Source organism: Sorex fumeus, unplaced genomic scaffold, assembly GCF_029834395.1.
Source record: "Sorex fumeus unplaced genomic scaffold, SorFum_2.1 ptg000078l, whole genome shotgun sequence".
Classification (NCBI taxonomy): domain Eukaryota; kingdom Metazoa; phylum Chordata; class Mammalia; order Eulipotyphla; family Soricidae; genus Sorex; species Sorex fumeus.
The window spans coordinates 5,535,501-5,560,798 of NW_026606135.1; the positions used below are offsets into that span (position 1 = coordinate 5,535,501).

General features: G+C 37.7%; 1 protein-coding gene across 1 annotated transcript in view; it reads right to left on the reverse strand.

The window, feature by feature from the left end:
* PARG (poly(ADP-ribose) glycohydrolase) overlaps positions 1-25,298 on the reverse strand; it is a 102,958-nt gene that overhangs the window by 74,018 nt on the left and 3,642 nt on the right. The window contains exons 2-7 of the mRNA XM_056130413.1: positions 22,362-22,428; positions 19,612-20,577; positions 14,886-15,069; positions 8,849-8,971; positions 7,965-8,048; positions 1,975-2,049 (exon numbers count right to left, since the gene is read on the reverse strand). Of these exons, the coding sequence (XP_055986388.1) occupies positions 1,975-2,049; positions 7,965-8,048; positions 8,849-8,971; positions 14,886-15,069; positions 19,612-20,577; positions 22,362-22,428 (1,499 nt within the window). The remainder of the gene's footprint in view (positions 1-1,974; positions 2,050-7,964; positions 8,049-8,848; positions 8,972-14,885; positions 15,070-19,611; positions 20,578-22,361; positions 22,429-25,298) is intronic.

Below are 25,298 nucleotides of genomic sequence, written 5' to 3' on the forward strand. Positions count from 1 at the left end.
TAGAATCACTATTGAAGGGATTACTGTAGAGCTCTGCAACTATCAAATGATGTCATTAATATCATATAAACTATACTGCAATAGAAAATAAATAAAAAGAAAAAAAATGCTGAATCTAGATTCTCCTTCATCTTTGCTGTCTGTACTTTCCAAGTCTGATAATATTCACCTACCTGCTTCCTTTGCTCTTAACAAATGAAACTTATATTTGAAAAAGGGAAGGAGGAACAGGAAGAGGAAGGAAGTAAATCACAATTCTTACTGTTAGTCCTCATCGAGGATTTATCATTAAATCTTGGTTTGTACTTTGTTTCTTTTAGCCATCTTTGCCGTAATTCCTCATTATTTTTTTGTTCTATGTTTATTTTTTTCCCCTTTTGAAATGGAATCTTTTAAAAATTTATTTTGAGCATCATGGTTTACAATACTGTTAATAATACAGTTTCATTATAACATGGTTCCGTTAATGATAGGTTTCAAGTATAACACTCCTGCACCACACCCTTCTCATTATTCTTTGGTTCTTAATCTTTTCATTGTTTTTTTCTATCTGTATTTATATCACTCTCCAACTACTTCTGTTTCACACTTCATAGATTTGATGTTATCTTAAAGGTAAATTATTTTAGTTCCTTTATTTTGATTTTCAGTATTTTTATCTTAGTTTTATCCAAGAAAGAAAAAAAAAGGCCTATTTCTTTCCTCAAATCCATCGTACCTAAAAACAGAATTACACTTTAGGATATTTCTACCAGCATACTTTCCTGGACTTCTTCCCCATGCCCACCTAGCATTTTCTTGTCCTTGAATGTTTTAGTGTAGGTATCACTATTCTTACTGACTTTTAACTTACCCATTTCCCATACTCCTCCTTGAGAGAGAGTCTGTAATTTAGTTTTTGTTTTACTCCCATCACTAATACAGTACCATGACCTGTTGATGACACTGAAATCTTGATCTTTAGCTCTCCGTTATCTTCTTACATTAAGGCAAAATAATTTTATTTCCTAAATACTTTTTGACTACTCTTATTTTATTATCCCTGTCTCATCTATGCCATCACCATGACTCAGGTGGTTTATTGTGACAATATACAGCTGACCTTATGTACAGAGTTTCTCCCTTCAAATTCATCCTTCAAGTTGCTATCACAAAATGAGCTATCAGTACCATATATTTTAAAACCTCATCTATTTTCAGTCCTATTAAGTTATATTTATCATATTCTCCCACTCATTTCATCTCTCCAGTATTATCTTGTGAATGTTACCAAACCTGACATACAAATGACTAAATCACTTTTCAGTCGTGCAGCTTAACTTTACTTTCTTTTAGACTCAGTTAAGCTTTATCTCAACTGGGATCTCTTTTCTGTCTTCCCTGCCTCTTTGTACTCAAAGTAGTGTCTATATATACTTTCAACCTTTTAGCACATAATACATTTTTTTATGGCAGCAATAATACTACAATTAATTTTCACATATAACTGGGTACAGGTATAATAGGTGAGCTCTACATAAATAAGCTCTTACTGAAATTTCTTGATTTTAATACTGCATTAGTTATGTAATGAGGACAGTGGGATGAAGTACATATAGGGTCTTCCTGTACATTTTCTTTGCAATGTCTTAAGAATCTACTATTTCAATAGAAAATGTTTAAAAAATATAGTGTGAGAACCCAACTGCTACTAAACTCATGGTTGATTTCCACAGGCCTAGGATAAGCCCCTTATGCATGAGAATGAATCCGCTGAAAAACCCAGGTATGCGGTTATTGTGACTGAAATCTCTAGGCTCACACAGAATCAGGAATGGGCGCCCTGCGCTCCTAAAAGCGAGTATTAAATAATAAAGAAAATATTTCACAAAAAGTATAATAATAACTGTGATAGCAATTGAATTAACAGGATGTTTATTCAATTCTTATAGAACTGTCATATTATTTTCATGGTTAAAAGAATGAACATTTTACCTTATCCCAGAAATCAACCAAAGCAGTAAAGTCCCATTTCTTCGAATATGCCACATTATATTTCAGAATAGCTTCCTGTGGAAAAAGCATAAAAACCAAAAATTTCATGATAAAGCCAAGTGAAATAGCTATAAATAGTCTACTTCCTTCATGAACTTCCAGTAAAATTTTTAATACTAGATAGCTTCCTCCTACCATTAGTTTTCCACATCAGTGTTTATGAATAAATAACACATTAATGTATTATTCACTTAAAATGAGATTAGAAAGATTTGAGTTTAGGAAAAAAATACCATTATTGACTACACATGTAAACGACATGTAAACTACACGATAGATGATAAACTCCAAATGCACAAAAATAAGATCCTGGGACATTAAAAAAGCAAAGGTAGGGTCAGAGAGATAGTACAGGTCTTAAAGCATAGGCTTTACAAGCAACTGTTCCCATTTTGATCTCCAGCAAAACATGGTCCCCTGAATATCACAGGTACAACCCTAGGATTCCCCAGCACAACATGGTGGTCCCTATCCCACATAGCCCCAGCAGTATCAAATCCTTTGATCCTTACACTGACCACCAGCCAGCTGGCCAAGAATAACTGGGAGACAAAATAACAACAACAAAATCCCAAAATAAGATAATGATTTTTGGCCGTCAATTATTATTACACTATGTTGTCAAATATGAATTATAAACTACTATCTCAAGACATCTATGTTATGCTGGGACAGGAGCCAAGAAGATAGCACAAAGGACTAGAATGCAAGCATTGAATTCTTAAAGTCCTGAGTTCCAACTTTGGCACTGCACACCATCCTATCCCCAGTATCAATAAGTGTAGTGCTTAACACCGTAAGTTCCAAGTAGCAAGCACTGACCCTAGCCTCGCTGGCTGAACATTACTGAGAGTGACCCCCTGAACACTATTTGGGAAGACCCTCCCCTGCCAATAAAAATAAGTAAAATTTCATGGAGAAAGTTAAGTTGCAATAAGAATGTATATGAAGGTTGTCAGGTGAGGAAAGATCAGTAAACAATGAGGAATACTTTCACAAGTTATAAAAATTGGTTCTCTTCCAGAAGGTGACAGAAATTACACATTTATGTAGTGAAACGTCAAAGCAGTATGCCACCTACTGGTGTGACTTTAACTGCTGAGTACATCTTATACACCAGGTTACCAAAGAGGAATATATAAAATAATTTATCAGTTATGCAGAAAAAGCGATTGTTTACGATTATATTCCACATCACCTTTTAAAATTCTATTTTGAAGGACAAGAGATGTATGTAGCTCAGTGGTAGAAGGGATGCCTGTCATGTCTGAGGCATGAGATTTAAACCCCAACACCATACATATATGCTCACCAAAGTAACGATATGATATCCTATGTTGTAGAATGCACAGCTATATTTGTATCATGATAAATATGATTTATAAACTACTAATTATATTCAAACACATTCCAAGCGATTTTTTGTTTTGCTTTGCTTTTTTGGGTCACACCTGGTGATGCACAGGGGTTACTCCTGGCTCTGCACTCAGGAATTACCCCTGGTGGTGCTCAGGGGACCATATGGAATGCTGGGAATCGAACGCGGGTCGGCCGCGTGCAAGAAAAACGCCCTATCCACTGTGCTATTGCTCTAGCCCCAATTCCAAGTTTTTTCTTTCCTTTTTGGGTCACATCAGGTGAAACACGGGGGGTTACTCCTGGCTCTGCACTCAGGTATTACTCCTGGCGGTGCTCAGAGGACCATATGGGATGCTGGGAATTGAAGCCGGGTCGGCCGCGTGCAAGGCAAACACCCTACCCGATGTGCTATCACAACAGCTCCTCCAAGTTATTTTTAACTAAAGATATATATTGACCATAAGATTGAAAAAACACTGAAATAATCAATATAATCTTTCCAAATGTTCTTATTGTTGAAGTTTTTAAAAATGAACAAATTAAAAAAAAACTTCCTGAAAAATACATGCATAAAAACTGTCACTAAGCATCTAGGTTAAAAAATAAGGTAGGCTGTAGAGATAGTACAGGGAGTAAGGCACTTGCCTTGCACATGGCTGACTCCAGTTCAGTCCCAATAACTGCTTATGGTCTTCTGAGCACTGCCTGGAGTGACCCGAGCATTGTTAGGTATGCCTTTCCCCTCTCCCCAAATATGACTCAACAAAATTTATACAATTTCCTTGGAATCAAAAGATTTCCAAGTTCCTTTAAGAAAGCGGTGGGGGAACTGAGTAGAACATCAAAAAATAACATTTTAAAAAAAAAGCCTTTTATTTCAAAGTAATAAAACATTTTTAATGAAGAAAGAAAAGATTGTAAGACTTGTTTCTCATCTCTGGTATCTGGTTTCAGAACTACACACAAGTTATTACACAAAAAAGTCTAATGGACCCAAACACAAAAATTTGTAAGTCTATAACTATACCTCATGATGTCTCACTAATAAAAATTTAAAAAAAATAGTCTAATGGACAAACTATGCATATACTGGAGAAAACTACTGATATACTCAACAATACAGATAAATCAAGAAAATCTTTCATTCAGAGTAAAAGAAGACAGACATACAAACATACAAAGCAATTTCATTTATACAAAATAAAAATCAGCCAATAGGTTTTTGATTCTTAATTTTGTTTTTAAAAAAGGGCAAATGAATAATAGGTTGGGGTGAAAACAGAAAAATAAATCAATCACAAAAAGGTAAAGAAATCTTTTGGGATGACAGAAATATATATGTATTTTTTCTTTTTGGGTCACACCAAGATGCTCAGGTGTTACTCCTGGCTCTGCACTCAGAAATTACTCCCGGCAGTGCTCAAGGGACCATATGGGATGCTGGGAATTGAACCCAGGTCGGCCATGTGCAAGGAAAACACCCTACCTGCTATGCTATCACTCCAGTCCCACAACAGAAATATTTTGCAGGTAACCTACAATGTAGTAGAAACTCAAAGGAAGTGCAAAAGCTAAATTTCATGAAATTTTACACTTTAAATAGATTTTAAAGGACATGAAAGAATCCTCAAAACTGTTACATTGGTAAACATTTTAAATATCCACTTACTCTAATCCTTTTATGGACCTTATAATTAGCGTTAAGTATTAATTTTCAGATCTCAAAACTATTATGAGATGTTCTAGTGGAAAAACTGCAAGTTATTTTATATTCCTATTTTTCAACTGTTGAGAGCTTTTCAGTTCATAATTCATAATAAATACAATAAAGTATAAAGAAGTCCATTCTTTGTCTTATTACACAGCTCACTTACGTAGATATTACTTTGTAAATCAATGTTTGAGGAAACTGTTCCTTTCTAAAAGGAACTTCTTAACTTTTTAGCAGTACTGACCCTCTCTTAATTTAACAGCAAATGGCTAAAAACAGTAATAAATACAGTAAATTCCGCAAGAGGGATTTGGTATTTCCTTTCCCTCTCACAGTGTTCTTTCAGCAAAGGAAACAATTACCATATGCAGGTAGAAGAAAATCTCGATGGATTACTCTGTTCTGTTGAATCTACCATAAAATAAACAAGAAAGGGCAATTCAGATTAAAGCAATTACCCTTCCTAAAGTAATCATGACACACTAAGGAACTGCTTAAGTGGTGAAAAAAGAATGTAATTTAGAACTCTATGATTATTCTGTGTTTACACTTAAGAAAAAAAAAGCAGGTTCTTAAAAAGAGCCTTCTTTATATAGTCAAAACACTAAGATAATGTTTCTCATAAGAATCTGGGTAGTATTTATGGGTGTTCTGCTTCTGTGTTTGTTACAGTTTATAGTGGTAGTTTGGATAACAAAGTCCAAATGACAACACACCATAGGAATCAAGGCCAATAAATAGATATAAATGTTGGAAAGATTGAGATATCCCAAGAAATACCACAGTACAATGTTAAATTATACATAACCTTGTTCAAAGTGGTCACTATTATATTTATCTGCAATGGTATTGTGTATAGAGATTCCATCTTTGCATATGCTAACATCAATGGACTGTGATTAATAAATATAGTATAAACAATTTTTTTCTTTATACATTAAAAAAATCCATACTATGCTATTTTGAACTTCAATTTAAGAAATAAAAGCCCCTGGTTTGATGTAGGGTTTGTTGAATGACAACAAATGGTTTTGACTGTGATAGTGAACACAAGTCAAATCATGGTTCATAACACTTAAACAGAAATAAAATCAAATTGAAATAGCTATACAAGTACCAAACTATTAGTTTTATGTTTACACAAATATAATTAATGTTATACTAAAAATAAGAAAGCTCTGGAAAACCCTGATGATTTTTTCCATTTAAAAGTATATTACAGGGGATTAGAGTGATACCACAGTGGGTAGGGCATTTGCCTTGCACATAGCTGACCCGGGTTCGATTCTCAGCATCCCATATGGTCCCCTGAGGTACCGCCAGGAGTGATTCCTGAGTGCAGAGCCAGGAGTAACCCCTGTGCATCGCCAGGTGTGACCCAAAAAGCCAAAACAAAATTTAAAAAGTATATTACAGGGGCTGGAGTGATAGCACAGCAGGCAGGGCTCTTGCCTTGCACACGGGCGACCTGGGTTCGATTCCCAGCATCCCATATGGTTTCCCAAGCACCGTCAGGAATAATTCCTGAGTGCAGAGCAAGGAGTAACCCCTGAGAATCTCTGGGTGTGACCTAAAAAGAAAAAAAAAATAAAACAAAGAAAATAAAGTACATTACAAAGAACCACAGAGGCAGCTCACCAGCAGAACCTCTCATGTTTGAGGAGGTCCTGGGTTCAATTCCACCCCACATTTAAAAATGAAAAACGACAAAATTTTCAAAACCTTTGGAGCACATTAAGGTTGTTTTTACACTTCAAAGACAAAAACAAAACCTGCTGCAGCAGAGAGAGAGTACAGCTGGTAAGATGCTTGCACACAGTTGACCCTGGTTAGATCTCTGGCATCCCATTTGGTACCCTGTGCACCGCCAGGAGTGATCCTTGAGCACAGTGCCAGGAATAAGCCCTGGCACCACCAGGTAAAGACCCCCAAACCAAAATAAATACGTAAGTACGTTACAAGATTGAGAAACACTACCACTAAGAAATGAAACTTTTAAAATACATATGGCACAAAATATCAATGTTTTTCACATAAAGAAAAAAGAACATAAAATAGGAACTACAAAATAATATAGTATAGACAGTTTAAGAACAGCACGCAACTATACATGGAAAAGATGATATAAAACCTGAAACTACTCTAAGAAATTCAGTTTCTCAAAAAAAAGTGAAAGTCATATACAAAGAAGTATAAAAAATGTTACTGTTTTAGTTATAAAAACTTTAAAAGTTTACACAGATGTAGCATGAAATATATATATACATATACACACTTGTCATAGTTTGTATATTAGAAAAACTACCTCTACCCTTGCTGTTTAAAATATTTAAAATGAAAAAATTATCCCCCAAAGATCAATAAATTATTAAACTGCTAGTAGCTAAAATAAGAGCAATGAAAAATAGAAAATTTTTGCAATAAAAAATATGCTTATTGTGTACTTCAATCATTACAAAAAAGCTTCCCCCTGGGCAAATACTGCTGAAGTCATAAGTCTTTCTTAATTTACCTTTAAACACATTTCAGAAATATGATAATTCTGAAACAAAAGAGAAGTCTGCATTGAAGGAAATTGGGTAGGGAAATCAAGAAACAGAGGTCTTATTCCTGATTCAACAAATTATTCTGCAAGGCTCTAGGCAACGCAAGTCATATACAATTCTCAATTTTTCTATTCATATTCTAGTAATAGAATGGAAACCAAGAATGTCCCTATGGAGAGTTCCTTCCTCAGGAAGTATGCACTTTGTATATAAATGTATTACCTGTGTCTATTAAGCATCAAAATATATATTTGAGGGAGAGACACAGAACCCACTTCTAAGAATAACATGTCAAAGACAAGAAAAAAACACACCTTTAGGTTCTGGGGTCGTGTGAATTCACTGAGAAGTGCAGTCTGAATGAGCTCCCACCGGCTTCCTGCAGTTCGCTCACCATTCTTTAAGTAAAAGGAAAAACAGATGAAGAAAGCATTCTAAGCTCATTTGCATCATAAAATCAGAAGTCAACCAAGCAACTATTATAATATTTTCCATAGATTAAATCAACACCTATCAGAGTGTAGCCGAAACAAAGAAACAAAAATAACCCAGAAGTATTTGGGGGGAGGGGGGTATTTTTTCTCTTAATGATTTACTATAGTAAGTTTATTCAAAAGAAACTTCGTGGCTTATCTGGGTAACTCAGGTGGCCACTTTCCAACTGGTATCAAGCTTACTTTGGTATTACAGGTGCTACCATGTCCACCTGAATTATTTTTACATGACAGGGGTTACCACCCAGCAATATCTGGTGGGCGCAGGGGCTAGTCTTAACAATGATGAAGGGGGCTGGGGCGGGGGACATGCAGTAGTACTGGATATTAAAAACAGGACCTTGCAAAGGTATGTGCTCTACCACTTGCGCTATCTTCCCAGCCTCTCCACTTGAGTATTTGTCACCATGCCAAGGGAAAAGGAGCAGCAAGAGTTCACACCTGTTGTCTATGCTCTGTTACATGTACTACTTATGATTATTATCCATAAGATAATTAATCTTATTACCCCATCTAACCATAAGGACACTGGGAAAACTGAACTCCTATACCCAAGGGTGAAAAGGAAGATGCCAAATACTAGCAATATTCATGATTAATGTTTTCCTCAATATCCAACCTATTTTCTCAAAATATTTTGTGTGTGGTTATTTTTAAAATTAATTTGCCACTGGTTTAACAGAACTTCACATCTACATTCTTACCTCATCTTCCACAGGATACAAGTTTTGTTCTGAACAAGGCATCTTAACATGTTTATTGTCCCACAAATCCTTAAAGTGTGTTGGAAAGGGTTTAGGAACTTCTCCCGCCCGTAAAAGATCTACCTAAAATTAGATAAACAAAGAAAGTATAAATACATAAGAGATAGACCCATTTTCTCAAAACAGACTGATAAACCAAATGCTATAAAATACAGACCAGTTCCCAAACAAGAAATCTCAGAGTTCCTCTTCTCTGGTCCCAGTCTATATCTCCACTTAATAGGAATCCAAGTAGCATGCCACTTTGTGGCATCAAACACAAAAACATTAATTCAAAAAATGATATGCACATGTACGTTCATAGCCAAAATAAATAACCCAAAAGCCCAACGACAGAGAGATGGACCAAAATATTGTGATGTATATAACAATGGAATACTATGCATCTCCAAGAAAGAACAAAACCATGCAATTTGCAGCAACATTGACAGAACTAGAGGATATCATGCTGAGTCAAGTCAGTTCGAAGGAAAGGGATACAATAATGACCTCTCTCATAGGTGTGGCTAAAAGATACAAACAAAGGTCCAAAGGCTACAAATAGCACAGCGGATAGGGCGTTTACCTTGCACGCGGCCAACACAGCCAACCCGAGTTCGATTCCTCCGCCCCTCTCGGAGAGCCCGGCAAGCTACCGAGAGTATCTCGCCCGCACAGCAGAGCCTGGCAGGCTCCCCGTGACGTATTCGATATGCCACACACAGTAACAACAAAGTCTCCAATGGAGACGTTACTGGGCCTGCTCGAGCAAATCGATGATCAACGGGAGGGCCTTTACCTTTACCTTACCTTTTAATCTACACAACTGAGTTGGATGTGAAGGAATGAGAGGGATGGGTGTTGAGGTGGTTCGGGGAAAGATTTGGAGACTCTGGTATACAAGTTTGGTGTTGGAATTATGTACATAAGAAAACACTATTAGTGGTACTGTAAATCACAGACTCTCAATGAAAAAAAAATTAAACTCTTAATCTTGCTTGGGAATAACATTATCTTTGTATTTTAAGGATTCTAATCCTTTAATTGCGCCCCCTCTGCCTAAACTCTGAATCCAAATGATGACCTCAGTTTTCAACATTTTCTTTTTGTTTTTTTTTTTTCTTCTTTTTGGGTCACACCTGGAGATGCCCCCATTTCCCCCCACCTCCACCCTACTCCCCCACAGCACTGCTGAGAGTAAACCCCCAACTACCTCCTAATATGGATCTAAATTCCAAAATCAAAATGATTAAAAGTGGCTTAGTCATCAATAATGTTGAGTGTATTTTCTCCAAATGGAGGCCCCAAGGTGTTTTTGTAAAGATGTTCCACATAATCTGTGGTGAGAATAGGTACCAGTCAAGCTCACTAACAGGGGACTAAGCTTTGTGTGCATGCATGAATATATATGTATACACATGTGTGCATCAGTATGTGTGTATGTGTGCTTGTGTATCAATGTGTGTATTCATCAGTGTGCTTTGTTTTGTTTTGTGACACCAGAGACCAAAGCAAAGGTTATACTACTGAGCTACAGCCACAGACCCCAGGTGTTTATTTTTAATTCTCAAGAACTGGGTGTCACCATGTCTACAAAATTTCAGACTGCTTTATAGCCCTAATACCAATGTAAGCTTTATTTTTATTACTTCAAATACTGTTGGGCTGGAGAGATGGCACAGCAGGTAGGGTGTTTGCCCTGCACACGGCACACCTGACCGACCAGGTTCAATTCTTCCGCCCTCTTGGAGAGCCCGGCAAGCTAGCCGTGAAGTATTCAAAAATGCCAAACATAGCAACAATAAGTCTCACAATGGAGACGTTCCTGGGCCCACTGGAGCAAATCGATGAACAATGGGAGGACAGTGCAGTGCAGTGCAGTGCAGTGCAGTGCAGTGCAAATACTGTCACTATTCCTGCCTCTTAGAAATGTAACTATGGGTTAGTCATTTCACTGTCACTGTCCTCCCATTGTTCATCAATTTGCCCAGAAACGTCTTCATTGTGACAATGGTTACTGTGTTTGGCATATTGAATACGTCACGGGCGCTTGCCAGGCTTTGCCGTGAGAGCAAGATACTCTTGGTAGCTTGCCAGGCTATCCGAGAGGGGCGGAGGAATCGAACTTGGGTCGGCCATATTGACTGCTTGCAAGGCAAATGCCCTACCCACTGTGCTATCACTGCAGCCCATTTAATAACTATTTATTACAAATGTATGTTACCATATTCATGAAAAAGAATCTGGAAGAAAATACACTAAATTGTTAATTCTTGGATTAAGATGAAGAGAACATCAGTTTTCTGATTTACATATTTCTTCATAATAGCATATTTTTTACAATGACCTTCAAATATATCTAATACAATAAAGATTTTTAAAAAATTTTTTTAATTAAAAAAATTTTTAATAGTGAGACATCATGAGGTACAGTTGCAGACTTATGCATTTTTGTGCTTGGGTTTCAATTATACAATGATCAAATATCCATCCCTCCACTGGTGCCCATTTCTCACCACCATGGATCCCAGTATCCCTCCCACCCCCCATCCCCCCCATGCCCCCCTGCCTCTGTGGCAGGGCATTCCCCTCTGTTCTCTCTCTCCTTTTGGTTGTTGTGGTTTGCAAAAAAAACATTGAGTGTCAACCATGTTTGGTCTCAAGTCTACTTTCAGCATGCTTCTCCCATCATGGGAGGGTCCTCCCAACACCTTTATTTGGTGTTCCCCTCTTTATCTGAGCTCCCTTTTCCCCTAGTATGTGTGGTTGGCCTCCAAGTCATGGAGTAAAATTCCTGGTACTAATCTCGGCCATTCTTGGGTGTTAGTTTCCTATTTTGTTACTTTATGTTCCCCAGATGAATGCAATCTTTCTATGACTATCCCTTTCTTTCTGAATCATTTCGCTTAACATGATACTTTCCATGTAGTACCACTTGTATGTAAATTTCATGACTTCGTCTTTTCTAACAACTACATAGTACTCCATTGTGTAAATGTACCAAAGTTTCTTTAACCAGTCATCTGTTCTCGGGCACTCAGGTTTTTTCCAGATTCTGGCTTAAAATAAAGATTTTTAAAGAACCCTCACACACTACTCATGAGAATGTAAACTGATTCAGACCTCTATGGAAATAGTATTGGAGAAATCTCAAAATATTAAAACTAGATCTTCCAGGCATTCACTCTAAGGTATCAATCCAAATCATACAAAACACTAATTTGAAAAGACATAGACACATCTATATCCACTGAAGGGGTTTATAATAAAGTACGGGGGAAAAAAATCAAGTACCCAATGACAGATGGATGAATGAATAAAGAAAATAAGGTATACATGAATAACGAAATAAGAAAAGATAAATCCTGGGGCCAGGTGATGGCTCAGTGGCTAATGTGCCTGCTTTGCCAGCACAGTCTGAGATCCCCAATGTCACAACTGATTTCTAGCCACACTGCAGTCACAGCCATGGAGCACTGAAATAAAAGCATTCATCTCCTGGTAACTAAAAAAACACCCAAGCACTGTAGTCAGTTCAACTTCCCACATGCTCAGGGGCAAGCACTAAAACTAAAAGGAATTCAACACCTGGCACTATGGCTGTGTGTGCTCTACAGCTGATATTTAACTTCCTAGTGACCACCACAACTAAAATGTGTGAGCATCACAATCAAGTATGTGTATTCCCCAATATGCCCCCCTCCACAATCACATCAATACGAAAGGGAAGGAGGGGGAAAAAGAAAATTGAAGATGAAATTTGTCTTTCATACTATGAATGGAATAGGTCATCTACCTGAAATACATTAGAAGGAAAAAGATAAATACTCTCATGTGGGACGTAGAGAAGCAAAACAAAGGAACAATCTCCTGGCACTGTGCTCACTGGTCACTTCTGCAATGCTTGGGAACCCATATGCAATGCTAGGGATTGAATCAGGTTTAGTGTTCCACTATCACTACTGGTGGGGCTTGGGGAACTATATGGGGTGCTCGGAATTGAACATGGGTCGCCAAATGCAAAGCAAGTAGTCTACGTGCCACACTATCATTCCAGTCCTTTAACACATTTACTTTTAAATTTTTGCTGGTGTGAGATGTGTGTGTATAAGATACCCATGGGACAGTGATAGAAAGGTCTAGAAAATCTGAAACACAGAAAAAGAAGGCAAAAGTAGAGAATAATTTGAGAAAACTGGACTATATACAACTTAGAATTTTAAGGACTAAATCAGTAACTAGCATGCAACGGATGCTCAATAAATACTGTCAATAGGAAAAAGGAAAAATAAAAAGAATCCAGTGCATTTTATTTAAAATTCTAAATTCAGAAGGGAAGGGTCTGAGCACACTACCATGGTATCAACATAAAGAAAGTAAAAAGACCTGAATTAATCAAAGAATCCTGCATTGAATACTTGGAGAAAATCCACTAGAGAATAAAGTCACTATCTCTAAGAGATCTGTGACTGCGCAACACAGATGTCTGATTGATATCGCATCTAAGGAGAGTGATCCCAATAGTAGGAAGGGTTTGTAAAAGTAGGCTGAAAGTTCAAAAATTCAACTGAGAAAGGAAGAGTAGGCACCAGGATTTACAATTCCACTCTTGGCAAAACCTAATTGGAGACAAAATAAAAAACTGAGAATGGCATGATATTCTGTTCCTTAGTAGTCCCATTACCTGCTGTGAATGCTTTTAGAACAAGAAGCACCTTAGGGTTTATACTTCCACAAGTATACGGTGGAATAACTGTGCAGGATTACATGCTAAAAGATTAAATATAAAACTACCATAGGACCCTGTAATTCCACTTCGTGGTCTCTATTTCAAAAACAGAAAAACATGAATTAGGAAAGATATACGCACACCTATGTTTACTGCAATGCTATTTACAGTAGCCAAGGCCTCAAACAACCAATGTTCAACAAAAATAAGTGGATAAAAAATTTACGGTATATTAGAAGGCAGTAATGTGACACCCAAGCACTGCAGGCCATTTTCCCCAGAAAATGGAGGACATTAATGCTAATCACATGGTGACATCACCACAGGTGCTCTCCAGATCCTAGTTTCTTAAACTGTGGGTCACAATTCCATAAGGGGTCATATAACTGACTGTGGAGGTTTCTTTATAAATAAAGAAAATTTATGATTAAAAAATGGGAAAAAAATTACATATATACCCAGAGCGATAGCACAGCGGGTAGGGTGTTTGCCTTGCAAGCAGCCAACATGGCCAACCCGAGTTCGATTCCTCCGCCCCTCTCAGAGAGTCCGGCAAGCTACCGAGAGTATCTCGCCCACATGACAAAGCCTGGCAAGCTGCCCGTGATGTATTTGATATGTCAAACACAGTAAAAATTATCACAATGGAGAAGTTACTGGGCCCACTCTAGCAAATATATACCCAGTAGAATACTACTCACTTTTAAGAAAACATAAAATCCTGCCTTTTGCTACAACTTGGAAGGAATCAAAGGGTGTCATGTAACAGTCAGAAGGAGGAAAAGTGCCAGATGATCTCACTCACATGTGGAATATAAAGAAATAAAGAAAGGAAATAGACAATGGTAAATGAAAACACTAGAATTCTGACAACAGAACTGAGATTATCAAATGAGGGGTGGACAGGGGACTGGAATGGATGTAGAGAACTAGAAGTGACATAATTATAGTAGTGGAGGATACTGGGCACTTTGGCGATGGTAGAAGTACAACACATTATACAGCAGAAGTATACATATCAACAGCTTTATAGAAAACAATTTCTTTTTTAAAAAATCAAAAATTCAATGTCCTAATCTGCTGACAATGAGTCATTGTTATGAATTCCTTAAGTAAAATTAGGTTATTATTCTATTCTATCATACTGTTGACTTCTTAATATTTCAAATGTGAAGAATGAAGAAGTATGCTCTTTTTCTTCACATTAATTAGTCTTGCAAGAAACTAAGACTTAGAATTTTCTCTTTAAAGGTAAGAAGTAATACTGACCCTAACAGTTACTGTATGATTGGCAGATGGTCTCAAAAGAGGCAGCCGGATCCCGCATCTAGGCATTCTTCTCATCTCCTCAATAGGAGTTCCAAGCCATTTCTTATCTGGAGAAAGGTGAGGTGGAATGTATTTAGGGATCTTCCTTTCTGCTCTTTGATGTTTGATTTCACACTGTTCTTTTCTGAGGTTGAAACAAATATACTCAGTCACAAATCACTTACACAAATACAAAACTTACCAAACATAATCATTTAAAATGTGCCAGGTTACCCCCAACCTTGGTATTCCCTCAAGCATAATAAAGATGATCATAAAACCAAAGGACTTATTTTCAGTAATCTGCGGAGGAAATTTCCCAACTCATGTGAATCACTTTTTGAAAAAAGATTATCAGAATATGGATATTGCCTAATGAATTGTGGTATCTTTTACAGGCATACGTCATTTTTATTGTGCTTCACTGATATTGTTTATTTATTTCTTATACAAAATGAAGGTCTGGACTTAACCTGAGTGATGCCAAGTTTATCAGCACCATTTTTCTAATTTCATTGTTTATCACCCTTTGGTATTGGCATATGTTCACTTCATTGCTTTGTTATTATCTTTTGGTAAATTATCATATTTCAAACTTTTGTTCGAGCGGTAACATTGTGAGATTTGTTATACATGTTATGGTAATTTGTGATTACTGATCTTTCATGCTACAACTGAAATTGTTTGGGAGTACCAACTTTCTTGCCAATAAAAGGCAGTAAACTCAATAAACATGTATATTCTGACTATTCCACAGACCCCAGTTATTCCCCATGTACTTTTCATGATGCTTCTCTATTCCCTGAGACACAGCAAAACTGAAATTAAGCCAAACATTGCCCTCTAGGTGTTCAAGTGAAAAAATTACACATTTCTAATTTTAATTCAAAAGCAACTGGTGCCAGAGCAATAGTACAGCAGGGAAGATGTTTGCCTTGCATGCAGCCAACCCAGGTTTGATCCCCAGCATCCCATATAGTACCCCTAGCACCTCCAGGAGTAACTCCTGAGTACAGAGCCAGGAGGAACCCAAACATCACCAGGTGTGGAACTCCCTCCTCCCCCCCCAAAACAGCAAAAAGCTATAGGGGACCAGGAAAGTAGATCAGTGGTAGAGTGCATTCTTTGCATATGTAGACCTTGGATTTGTTCCCTACCATCTTCTTTACCACAAAGAAGCTAGATATGACTAAGAATAGTAAAGAAGACATGTCAAAAGTCAAAGCAGGCTGAACACTAGTCTTTCACCAATTAGCCATTTTGGGAATATCAAAAAAATTATTGAAGGAAATTAAATGCACTTCTCCAGTGAACACCAGTGAACAAACTAATGATAAGAAAGTGAAATAGCCGTAGAGTTCATGCAAAATTCAATCAGCCTAATCAGTGGCTGAATAAATAGCAGTACTCCTACATTAAAAAAAAAAAGAGAGAGAGAGAGAGAGAATTTACCCAACAAACTATTCATGTAAAGTTTGTAATCTAACACACTTATTGTAACAGGAAAAGGGCTCCTTTTCATTAAATAGAGTATACTTAACTGTTAAAAAAAAAAAAGTGAAATAGCCTTATTTGGCACATTCCCTTAAGACAAAGCAGTTGAGAGGAAAGGAAGCTACAGAAGAAAAATTCCACACTAGCACAGGTCTATTCATGAGGATAGACGAAAGCAGCGTAACATGTATACAACACAAAAACGCAAAGTAAAACAGCAAATGGCAATGGAAAAGCAGTAGCAAGTTTTTCAGTATATCTAGCAGAGGTAACTGAAAATGGTAGCTACAGCTAACAAAAGATTTTCACCATAGACAAAATAGCCTTATATTAGAAAAAAGATGATTTCTAAGACTTTCAAGCAAAAGAGAATTCAATGCCTGTACTCAAAGTGTCCAAGAAAATGTGACTGTCTTATTATAGGCTAACAAATATAGTGACATGTAAGTTGAAACCACTCCGAAAGTCATCAGATTCATTAGCCCACGATGGTTAAGTCTATTCTACCTTTGCACTACAAGTGAAAAAACAAATTTGATGACAACACATCTGTATATAACATGGTTGACTGGATATTTCACATCCTCTGTTGAGATCATGACCTTGAGGAGCTTAAGAAGTCAATGAAAAAAGTAACTGAAGATAAGAGAACTAGAACTAAAAGTGTAGTTGAAAAGGTACACCTGAACTGACACAATCTTAAAACAAAATTTTAACAGATGAGAAACTGGACAAGCAGTTACAAAATTTTTGCTCTTGAGATTGAATCCTAAAGATACCATAAACATTGTTTAAAGGACAAAGAGTTAGACTATTATACAAAATTGAGACTAGAGCAATAGCATAGTGGGTAGGTCACTTCCCTTGTACATTCCCAGCATCACATATGGTCCCCAAAGCCCTGCAAATAGTGATTCCTGAGTACAGAGGCAGGAGTTAAGTACTGAGCACTTCTGGGAGTACCCCTACCCCAAAAGCATATTATATAAACTTAACTGATAGAGGAGCAGCAGGGTCTAACAGATTGACTCCAATTTTTAACATTATGTCACTATCACTGTCACTGTCCTCCCGTAGTTCATCGCTTTTGCTCATGCGGGCACCAGTAACGTTTCACAACAAATTATGAGACTTGTTGTTACCGTTTTTGGCATACTGAATACATCACAGGTAGCTTGCCAGGCTTTGCCGTGCGGGCGAGAAACTCTCGGTAGCTTGCCGGGCTATCTGAGAGGTGCAGAGGAACTGAACCGAGAGGTACGGAGGAATTGAACCGGGGTCGGCCCCGGTCGGCTGCATGCAAGGCAAGCGCCTCACCTGCTGTGCTATCGCGCCAGCCCTTGAACATTCTACCATAGGTAAAATACTATCAAAAAGCACAACACATCACAAAGAAACCTTCCGTAAAAGAAGTACACAATATTGCAAACTTCAATACAGAAATTTTTTCAGTTTGTTTTTTTTTTCTTTTTGGTCCATACCTGGCAGTGGTCAGGGCTTGCTCTTGACAGGATGCTAGGGATCACACCAGGGTCAGTAACATGAAAGCAGTGCCCTACCCACTGTACTATCTCTCTGGTTCCCCAAATTTAAATTTAATACTGTTTAAGAAATTGCCACAGCTGTCATGATCTTTAGCAACCAACACCAGTAGTCATCAACATCAACATCTTGAGAGAAGACCAGATTACCAAGAAGGATCAGGTGATGGACAGAATTTTTAACAACGAAGCTGTTTTATTTTTAATTGTTGCGTGACCATACCTAGTAGTGCTCAAGCCCATCAGTGCCCAAGCACTTTTTTTCTTTTTTTGCCACACCCGGTGGTGCTCACAGCTTATTCTTGGCTCTGCATTCAGGGATCACTCCTGGTAGTGCTAAGGCAAACAGGTGAGATGCCAAAGACTAAACCTGGGTCAGCTGTAATGAAGGGTAAATACCTTATCTGCTGTTCTATTTCTCTGGCCCACAATAATGTGTTTTTTAATTAAAGTATAACATTCCTTTCTTTAAAGGCAGAATGCTATTGTGCACTTAATAACTACAGTGCAGCCTAACAATAACTTCTATATGTACTGGGAAACCAAAATACTCAAATATTCACAGAGTATAACTGTAGCAGCCTGGAGCAAGAACACACAATAGTTCCAAAGTACCCTATATCTACTGCTTCTCAGGTTTACAGGCAGTAATTTCAACAATGTGAATTAAACATGCATACTTGTAAATAAAGATCACGATTTATGAAGATTTTAAGATTCCACATGATTAATTTTTTAAATGTCTGCTTTGTAATCAGAAGGAAACTGAACTGAAAATGAAACTGATGGAGCTGGAGCGATAGCACAATGGGTAGGCCATTTGCCTTGCACTCGGCCGACCCAGGTTCGATTCCCAACGTTCCATGTGGTCCCCTGAGCACCACCAAGAGTAATTCCTGAGTGCAGAGCCAAGAGTAATCCCTGTGCATCGCCGGGTGTGACCCAAAAAAGCTAAAAGAGAAAAAGAAAGAAACTGAATCCCAGCATAACCACCCACAAGTTAATTCCAGTAAATTCTCACCCAAACATCAAGTTTTCTCATTTGTGAAATGAATACAGTATCATCTACCTGCAGCAGAGAAAGACAGCTAAACAAAAATACATCTAGGAAAATGGCTAAATAAGATGTATCTTTTTCTCTTTTTTTGCATTTGTTTTTGGGTCACACCCAGCAGTGTTCAGGGACTTACTCCTGGTTCTGTACTCAGGGATCACTCCTGATAGTCTCAGATCATACTGGGTGCTAGAGATCAAACCCAGTCAGCCACATGCAAGGCAACCACCCAATCTGCTATCCTATCACTTCAGTCTCCAAACTGTAACTGATTAACTACAATCTGATTTTTTTTTCTGATTATTTCCATAAATTTCAGAAGGAACTTCATGATACTGGAAGTCTGACAATTTTTTTTACTTCCTACTATGTTTCAGGCCTTTTTAGAGTTTAAAATTTTAAGGGTGTGTGATATGGCTCAGTGGTAGAGCACTTGTTTTGCATATATAATGCTGTGGCACTGACAAAAATAAAGGAAAACAACCTTCCTAGCATAGTTTATGAGACAGCTCTTTGTTCCAGTGTAAACAATAACTTTGTTAAATCACTTAACAATATTATATAACATACAGGGATAATTCCTAATAGAAAATAATACCTTTTGTCCTCTGCTTTGGGTATTCGCATGAAATGATCTGTGATTTTAGAATCCTTTTTTCCATGCAGCTTGGAGCTTCTGCATTCCATATTCATACTGGAAGTGTTTCCAGGTGCTTTGGTGTTTAAATCATTTATGCCGGTACGACTCTCTCCTCCTTCAAATTGGAAATGTAGTCTCATTTCCCCTCCCTTAGCAGAAGACCGTTTTCTCAACTCAGTGTCAGCTTCCCTTGCTTGGAACCTTGATTTATTTGCTATTTGAGAGGAACTGCTCTCTTCATGTTCATCAAAACCTGGACTTGTCTCTTCATCTGCTTCCGAGTCCTGACAACTATATTTGGAATTATCTACATCCATTGGAGACTCAGGTTCACTTTCCTTCTCAAATGGAGAATTCCCTAAACTACTTTCTTGTCTACTCAATTTATTGGCATTTTTCAGTCCAGTACCAACATCATCAATGTCTGACAAAGGACTCTCTGGTCCCACATCTATCTCTTCTGACTCACAACCTACACACTCTTCCACAGGATGGCAAGACTTGCTACATTTCTGTTGACTTCTGTCTTCTATGACCTGTTCATATTCTATACTCTGCTTTGTAAGCTTACCAGTCAAAAATTGTTGATTATCCCTACTTTCCTCACTCTCTGTGTCACTGGGATCATCATTTTGGGGTGACTGACCAACATTAGCATTACTGAATTGCTCTGGCACCAGTGTGACTACTGGAGGGTCACTTTCCAAAAGCTGTTCTGTATGTTTTCCTTCGTTTTGCCATTTGCACATAGCTGCAGTCTGATGCTGGTTCAAATACTGTGTACCTTTTTCAACCGATGATTTATCTAGACTTAGTTGAGAGACATTTTCTAATTTTTCCATATTATGTTGATAAAAGTTGTCTTTTTGCACAGAACTCGTCATGGATTCTACTCTTGTGTTGTTGTTTTCTTTACTATGCAAACTATAAGAAAACACAAAGAAATAATTATAGAGTAGAAATTATGAAACAAAAACATTAATTACTCAACCACACTTATGAAAATGTTACAGCAGTAACTAAACGATCTATAACTACCTGAGCATACAGCACAGTCTTTTATAAATCCATGTCTTTTCACATATGCCCATAATGCCCATTCCTCAACTGCATATTTGGCAAACACCTGCTCCTAGTCCTTCTTTTAATTCTTAACCTATACTCACTTTCTTTGTAGTCTCTCAGGTAGAGGTATGGTTGATTGCTCTATATGCTAGCCTCCTCGTAGCTTATATCTTCACTGTCATATTTATTATATATATAATTTCTATGTGCTTTTGTGCCTGTCATCAAAACATGAATAATTTCTTGGTTCTGGGGGACATGACACATCCAGCAATGCTCAGGAGCTACTCCCAGGGTTACTCAAACTGTGTAGTATCAGGGATCAAAATCAGGGTTCCCATATACAAAACATGTACTCCAGTCCATTGCATGATCTCTCAATCCTGTAAATATCTTAAGGACAGAAACTATCATTCATTTGTCTTTTATTAATTTTTTTGTAGGGGAAGAGTCACACCTGAAGATGCTCAGGAGCTACTCCTGATTTTGTGCTCAGGAATCACTCCTGGTGGGCTCAGGAGACCACGTGGGATGCCAGGGATCGAACACGGGTCAGTCAGGCACAAGGCAAGCACACTATTTGCTGTACTATCTTACCAGGCCCTCATTTGTCTTTCCATCTCAAATATGTAAGAGATATTTGAAACATAGGAGGCTATAAAAGATATGAGACTATAAAAATTAGATTTCAGTGTTACTTGTTTTCCTCATCTCATAAACACATAAAAATAATTTTCTAACCATAATTTACCCGATGGCCTATGACAACTTAATTGTGTTTCTGGTTGGCATATAATATTTTAATTTATTTACTTTGGTTGTAAGGCCACACCCATCGGTGCTCATGTCATAACCCTGACTCTATGCTCAGGAATCCTCTCTGGTGGTGAGAAAGGGCCATATGTGGTACCTAGGCATACAAAGCTCGAGCCTTAAACTCTGTATGAGGTCTTTGCCTTCACTTTATGATCTTTAGAACAAATAGCATTTTCAGGATAAAATACTATTTCTGAGATGGAATACTATAAAATAATAATTTTTGAGATGAATTTGTTTGAGATGGAGACATGTATCCAAAATATTGTTAATGGCATATAAGTATATCAAAATAATAGCAAATAGACCTCAAAGGGAATCAATTTACTAAGCAATAGACTTGAAATTGAAATCCTAGGTCCAAATCTAATTAACTGCATAACAATACTGGTAGATATTAAATACTATATGTACACTTAAAAAATAATGCTGTGGAAAAAAATAAACTATAGAGTTTATAAAGGCCCTCCCGTTGATCGTCGATTTGCTCGAGCGGGCCCAGTAACGTCTCCATTGGAGACTTTGTTGTTACTGTGTCCGGCATATCGAATACTCTCGGTAGCTTGCCGGGCTCTCCGAGAGGGGCGGAGGAATCGAACTCGGGTCGGCCATGTTGGCCGCGTGTAAGGCGAACGCCCTACCCGCTGTGCTATGCATATATTGCCATTACACAATAAAAGCATCGAAAAAAAAAACATTAGATTTCAGAAACTAAAAGAATAAATGAATACAAAAAAAATGAGAATACAAGGAGAGAAAATAGCATTAACAAAATAAAAGCACCCATGTCATGTTATTCATTCCTCCACAGATGCATATTTTTATACCTTTCCGACTCTGTTGTCTTGATTCCTTTAGTGTCCATCCAACTGGTAATAGTCTTCTGTCTGGAAACTATTAAAAAAAAAAAAAAACAACCCCAAAATATTAATGTATATGCATTTACACCTACAAAGAGAAAGTATCTACATAAATATATATATGTGTATATATATATATACACACAAAGTTCTCTGAGTTAAACAAAGGTTAATCACTTTTTACATATGCAAGCAATAGGACACAAAAGAGGAACATGAATATAAATACACTTGGCAAAGAGTAGAAAGTGACTAGTCCCTAAGTTAGTATGTTCAATAATGATTAGTATACAGGCTCTGGAGTCACACCATCTGGATTCAAATCCTGAATCTCCCATCGGAGACCTAAGTGGCTTTATAAGAAGCCATGTCTTAAAGACTTTGATCTCTTATCTATAAAGGTGTCAGTTAAAAATACCACTCCTAAAGCTACCTCAAGGTCTAAATAAAATAATAGCCCATGAAAAGTATATAGGGCACTAACTGGCAGATATTCATTTTAGTTCTTTATATATATTTAAATATATATATAAATAACTAATATATATTATATATAAATAACTTATATAAATATATATAAATAATATATATATATATACTTTTTCAGTTTCTGAGTCATACTGGGTGTGCTCAGACACTACTCCTGGCTCAGTGCAGAGTGATCACTCCTGGTGATGACTGAGGGACCACATGTGGTGCCTGGGATCGAACTGGAGATGGTGGCATGCAAGTCAAATATCTCAACTGCTGCCCCAAATTCTCAGGCCCTTAAATGCTATTCCTTAACTATCTGGTATTCAAAGAGATTTTTGAAGGAATTATGGTATTTCCTATTAAATCTTCTTTAGATATATTGACTAAGTGGGATAACATGTGATGTCTACTTGGGTCTTGAATAATAAGCACATAAAGGAAAAACTATGCCCCTCCCCTGAGAGACTGTCATTTGTGTCAAAACAAATACTGGATTGTAGCCTGTTACCTCCCTACACCCCACCACAATTATACCACTGAGCCTGAGTAGTACCATAATGACAAGGTCCTAGCATTGAACCACAACCCCCAAGCTCCCTGAGCACTGCCTGGGCACTCTTTTTTTATTAGTGAAACACCATGAGGTACAGTTATAGGCTTACAAATTTTGTGCTTGGGTTTCAGTTATACAATGATCAAGTGCCCATCCCTCCACCAGTGCCCGTCATCCATCACCACGGGTCCCAGCATCCCCCCCCACCCCCCATTCCCCCCGTCCCATCCTGCCTCTGTGGCAGGGTATTCCCCCTTGTTCTCTCTCTCTTCTTTTGGGTACTGTGTTGCCTGGGCACTCTTAAGTCAAACTTAAGAGATGTAATTCCAAGTCCCTCGTGTAAGTGCCTGCCTATAGCTGTGTTGCACTGTTCCCAATCCTGCTAATCTCCCAGGGGAGTGCGCCCAATGGAGCAGGTCCCTGGCAGTCTGGAGCCTGAGAAGCAAATCAAGACCCTAGCCTAGAGCCCCCAGCCCAATCCCTGTCCCAGAGAAGTCCTGGATGTCAGTGCTTGCCTGCAGCATCATCCCACTATCCCTAACCCTGCTAAGCCCCCAAAGAACTGCAGGTACAATGGGGAAACTACGTAAAAGTTCACCAAGCCCAAGGAATAAAGATAATAGCTCAGAAGACTCTACTAGCACCAACCAGTTCTATAACTTCTCAGATAACGAAACAATACAAATAAACACGATACAGAGAAACATGATACAAATGTTTAATGAGCTTTAAGAAACAATGCTATGTATGTAAGAAAGCATGAGCGCACACATAAGAAAACTATAATCAAAAGTGAGAGAACTTTTGTGGTAAGTAAAATTTAAAAAATCAACAACAATTCAGTGGAAGGCCTCAAGAGCAGAGTGACAACAGTTAAGGGAAAAAATAGCAAGCTAGTGAGTTCCATGAGGGAATGCAAGAAATCTACATAAACCAACAAAATACAGAAAAAAGACTGAAAAAAAAAATGAACATCACACCAAGAAACTAGGGGACGAACTCAAGAGGAATAATATAAGAAACAGAGTACCTGAAGAAGTGGAAGGAGAAACCAATGAGGAACCAGTAGTCTTATAAAACAACAAAACAAACCAAAAATAAATAAATAAGAGATAAGAAGAATCAGTAGTTCAAAAAAAATCACAGAAAAGATATTCCCAGAACTGAAGAGTACATACGCACAGATGTAAAAGGCCTGATGGGTCCCAGCAAAGAGAGACTTAAAAAGAAAAAACCCAAGACATGGGATTGGAGTGATTGTATAGAGGGTAGAGTGTTTGCTTTGCATGCGGACGATCTGGGTTTGATCCCGGACACCCCATATAGTCTCCCAAGCCCCATCAGAAGTGAGTCCTGAGCACGGAGCCAGGAGTAAGCTCTGAGCACTGCCGGGTGTGTACTCCCCTCCCCACAAATAAATCTAAAATATCACTTGATCACTTGACATTCTGTTACTCATCGATCTGCTCGAACGGGCACCAGTATGGTCTCCATTCGTCCCTGTTGCGTGCTAGTGTAGCCCAATGGCGTATGCTCGCTCCAGGAACACAAAGAGCCTCAAACCAATCGTGCAGGGTCTTGATGAAGAAGTCTGACCCTGAACTAAAATATTTGTAATCAAATTGACAAAAGTTAAAGACAGAGACAGAAGTTTTTTTTTATTCCAAGTTTCAAGATCAAAAAAGAAACTCACATACAAAGGAAATCCTGTAAGATTTATGGCATATTTATTAAATGAGACTCCAAGGGTCAGAAAAAAAATGAGGAGATATAGTAAAAATGAAGAATGAAATGAACGCCTTACTGGGAACACTTTATCCAGCTAGATTATCATTCCCATCCAAGGCTGATGCTCTTAAGCAGGAGCTTAAAAGCAT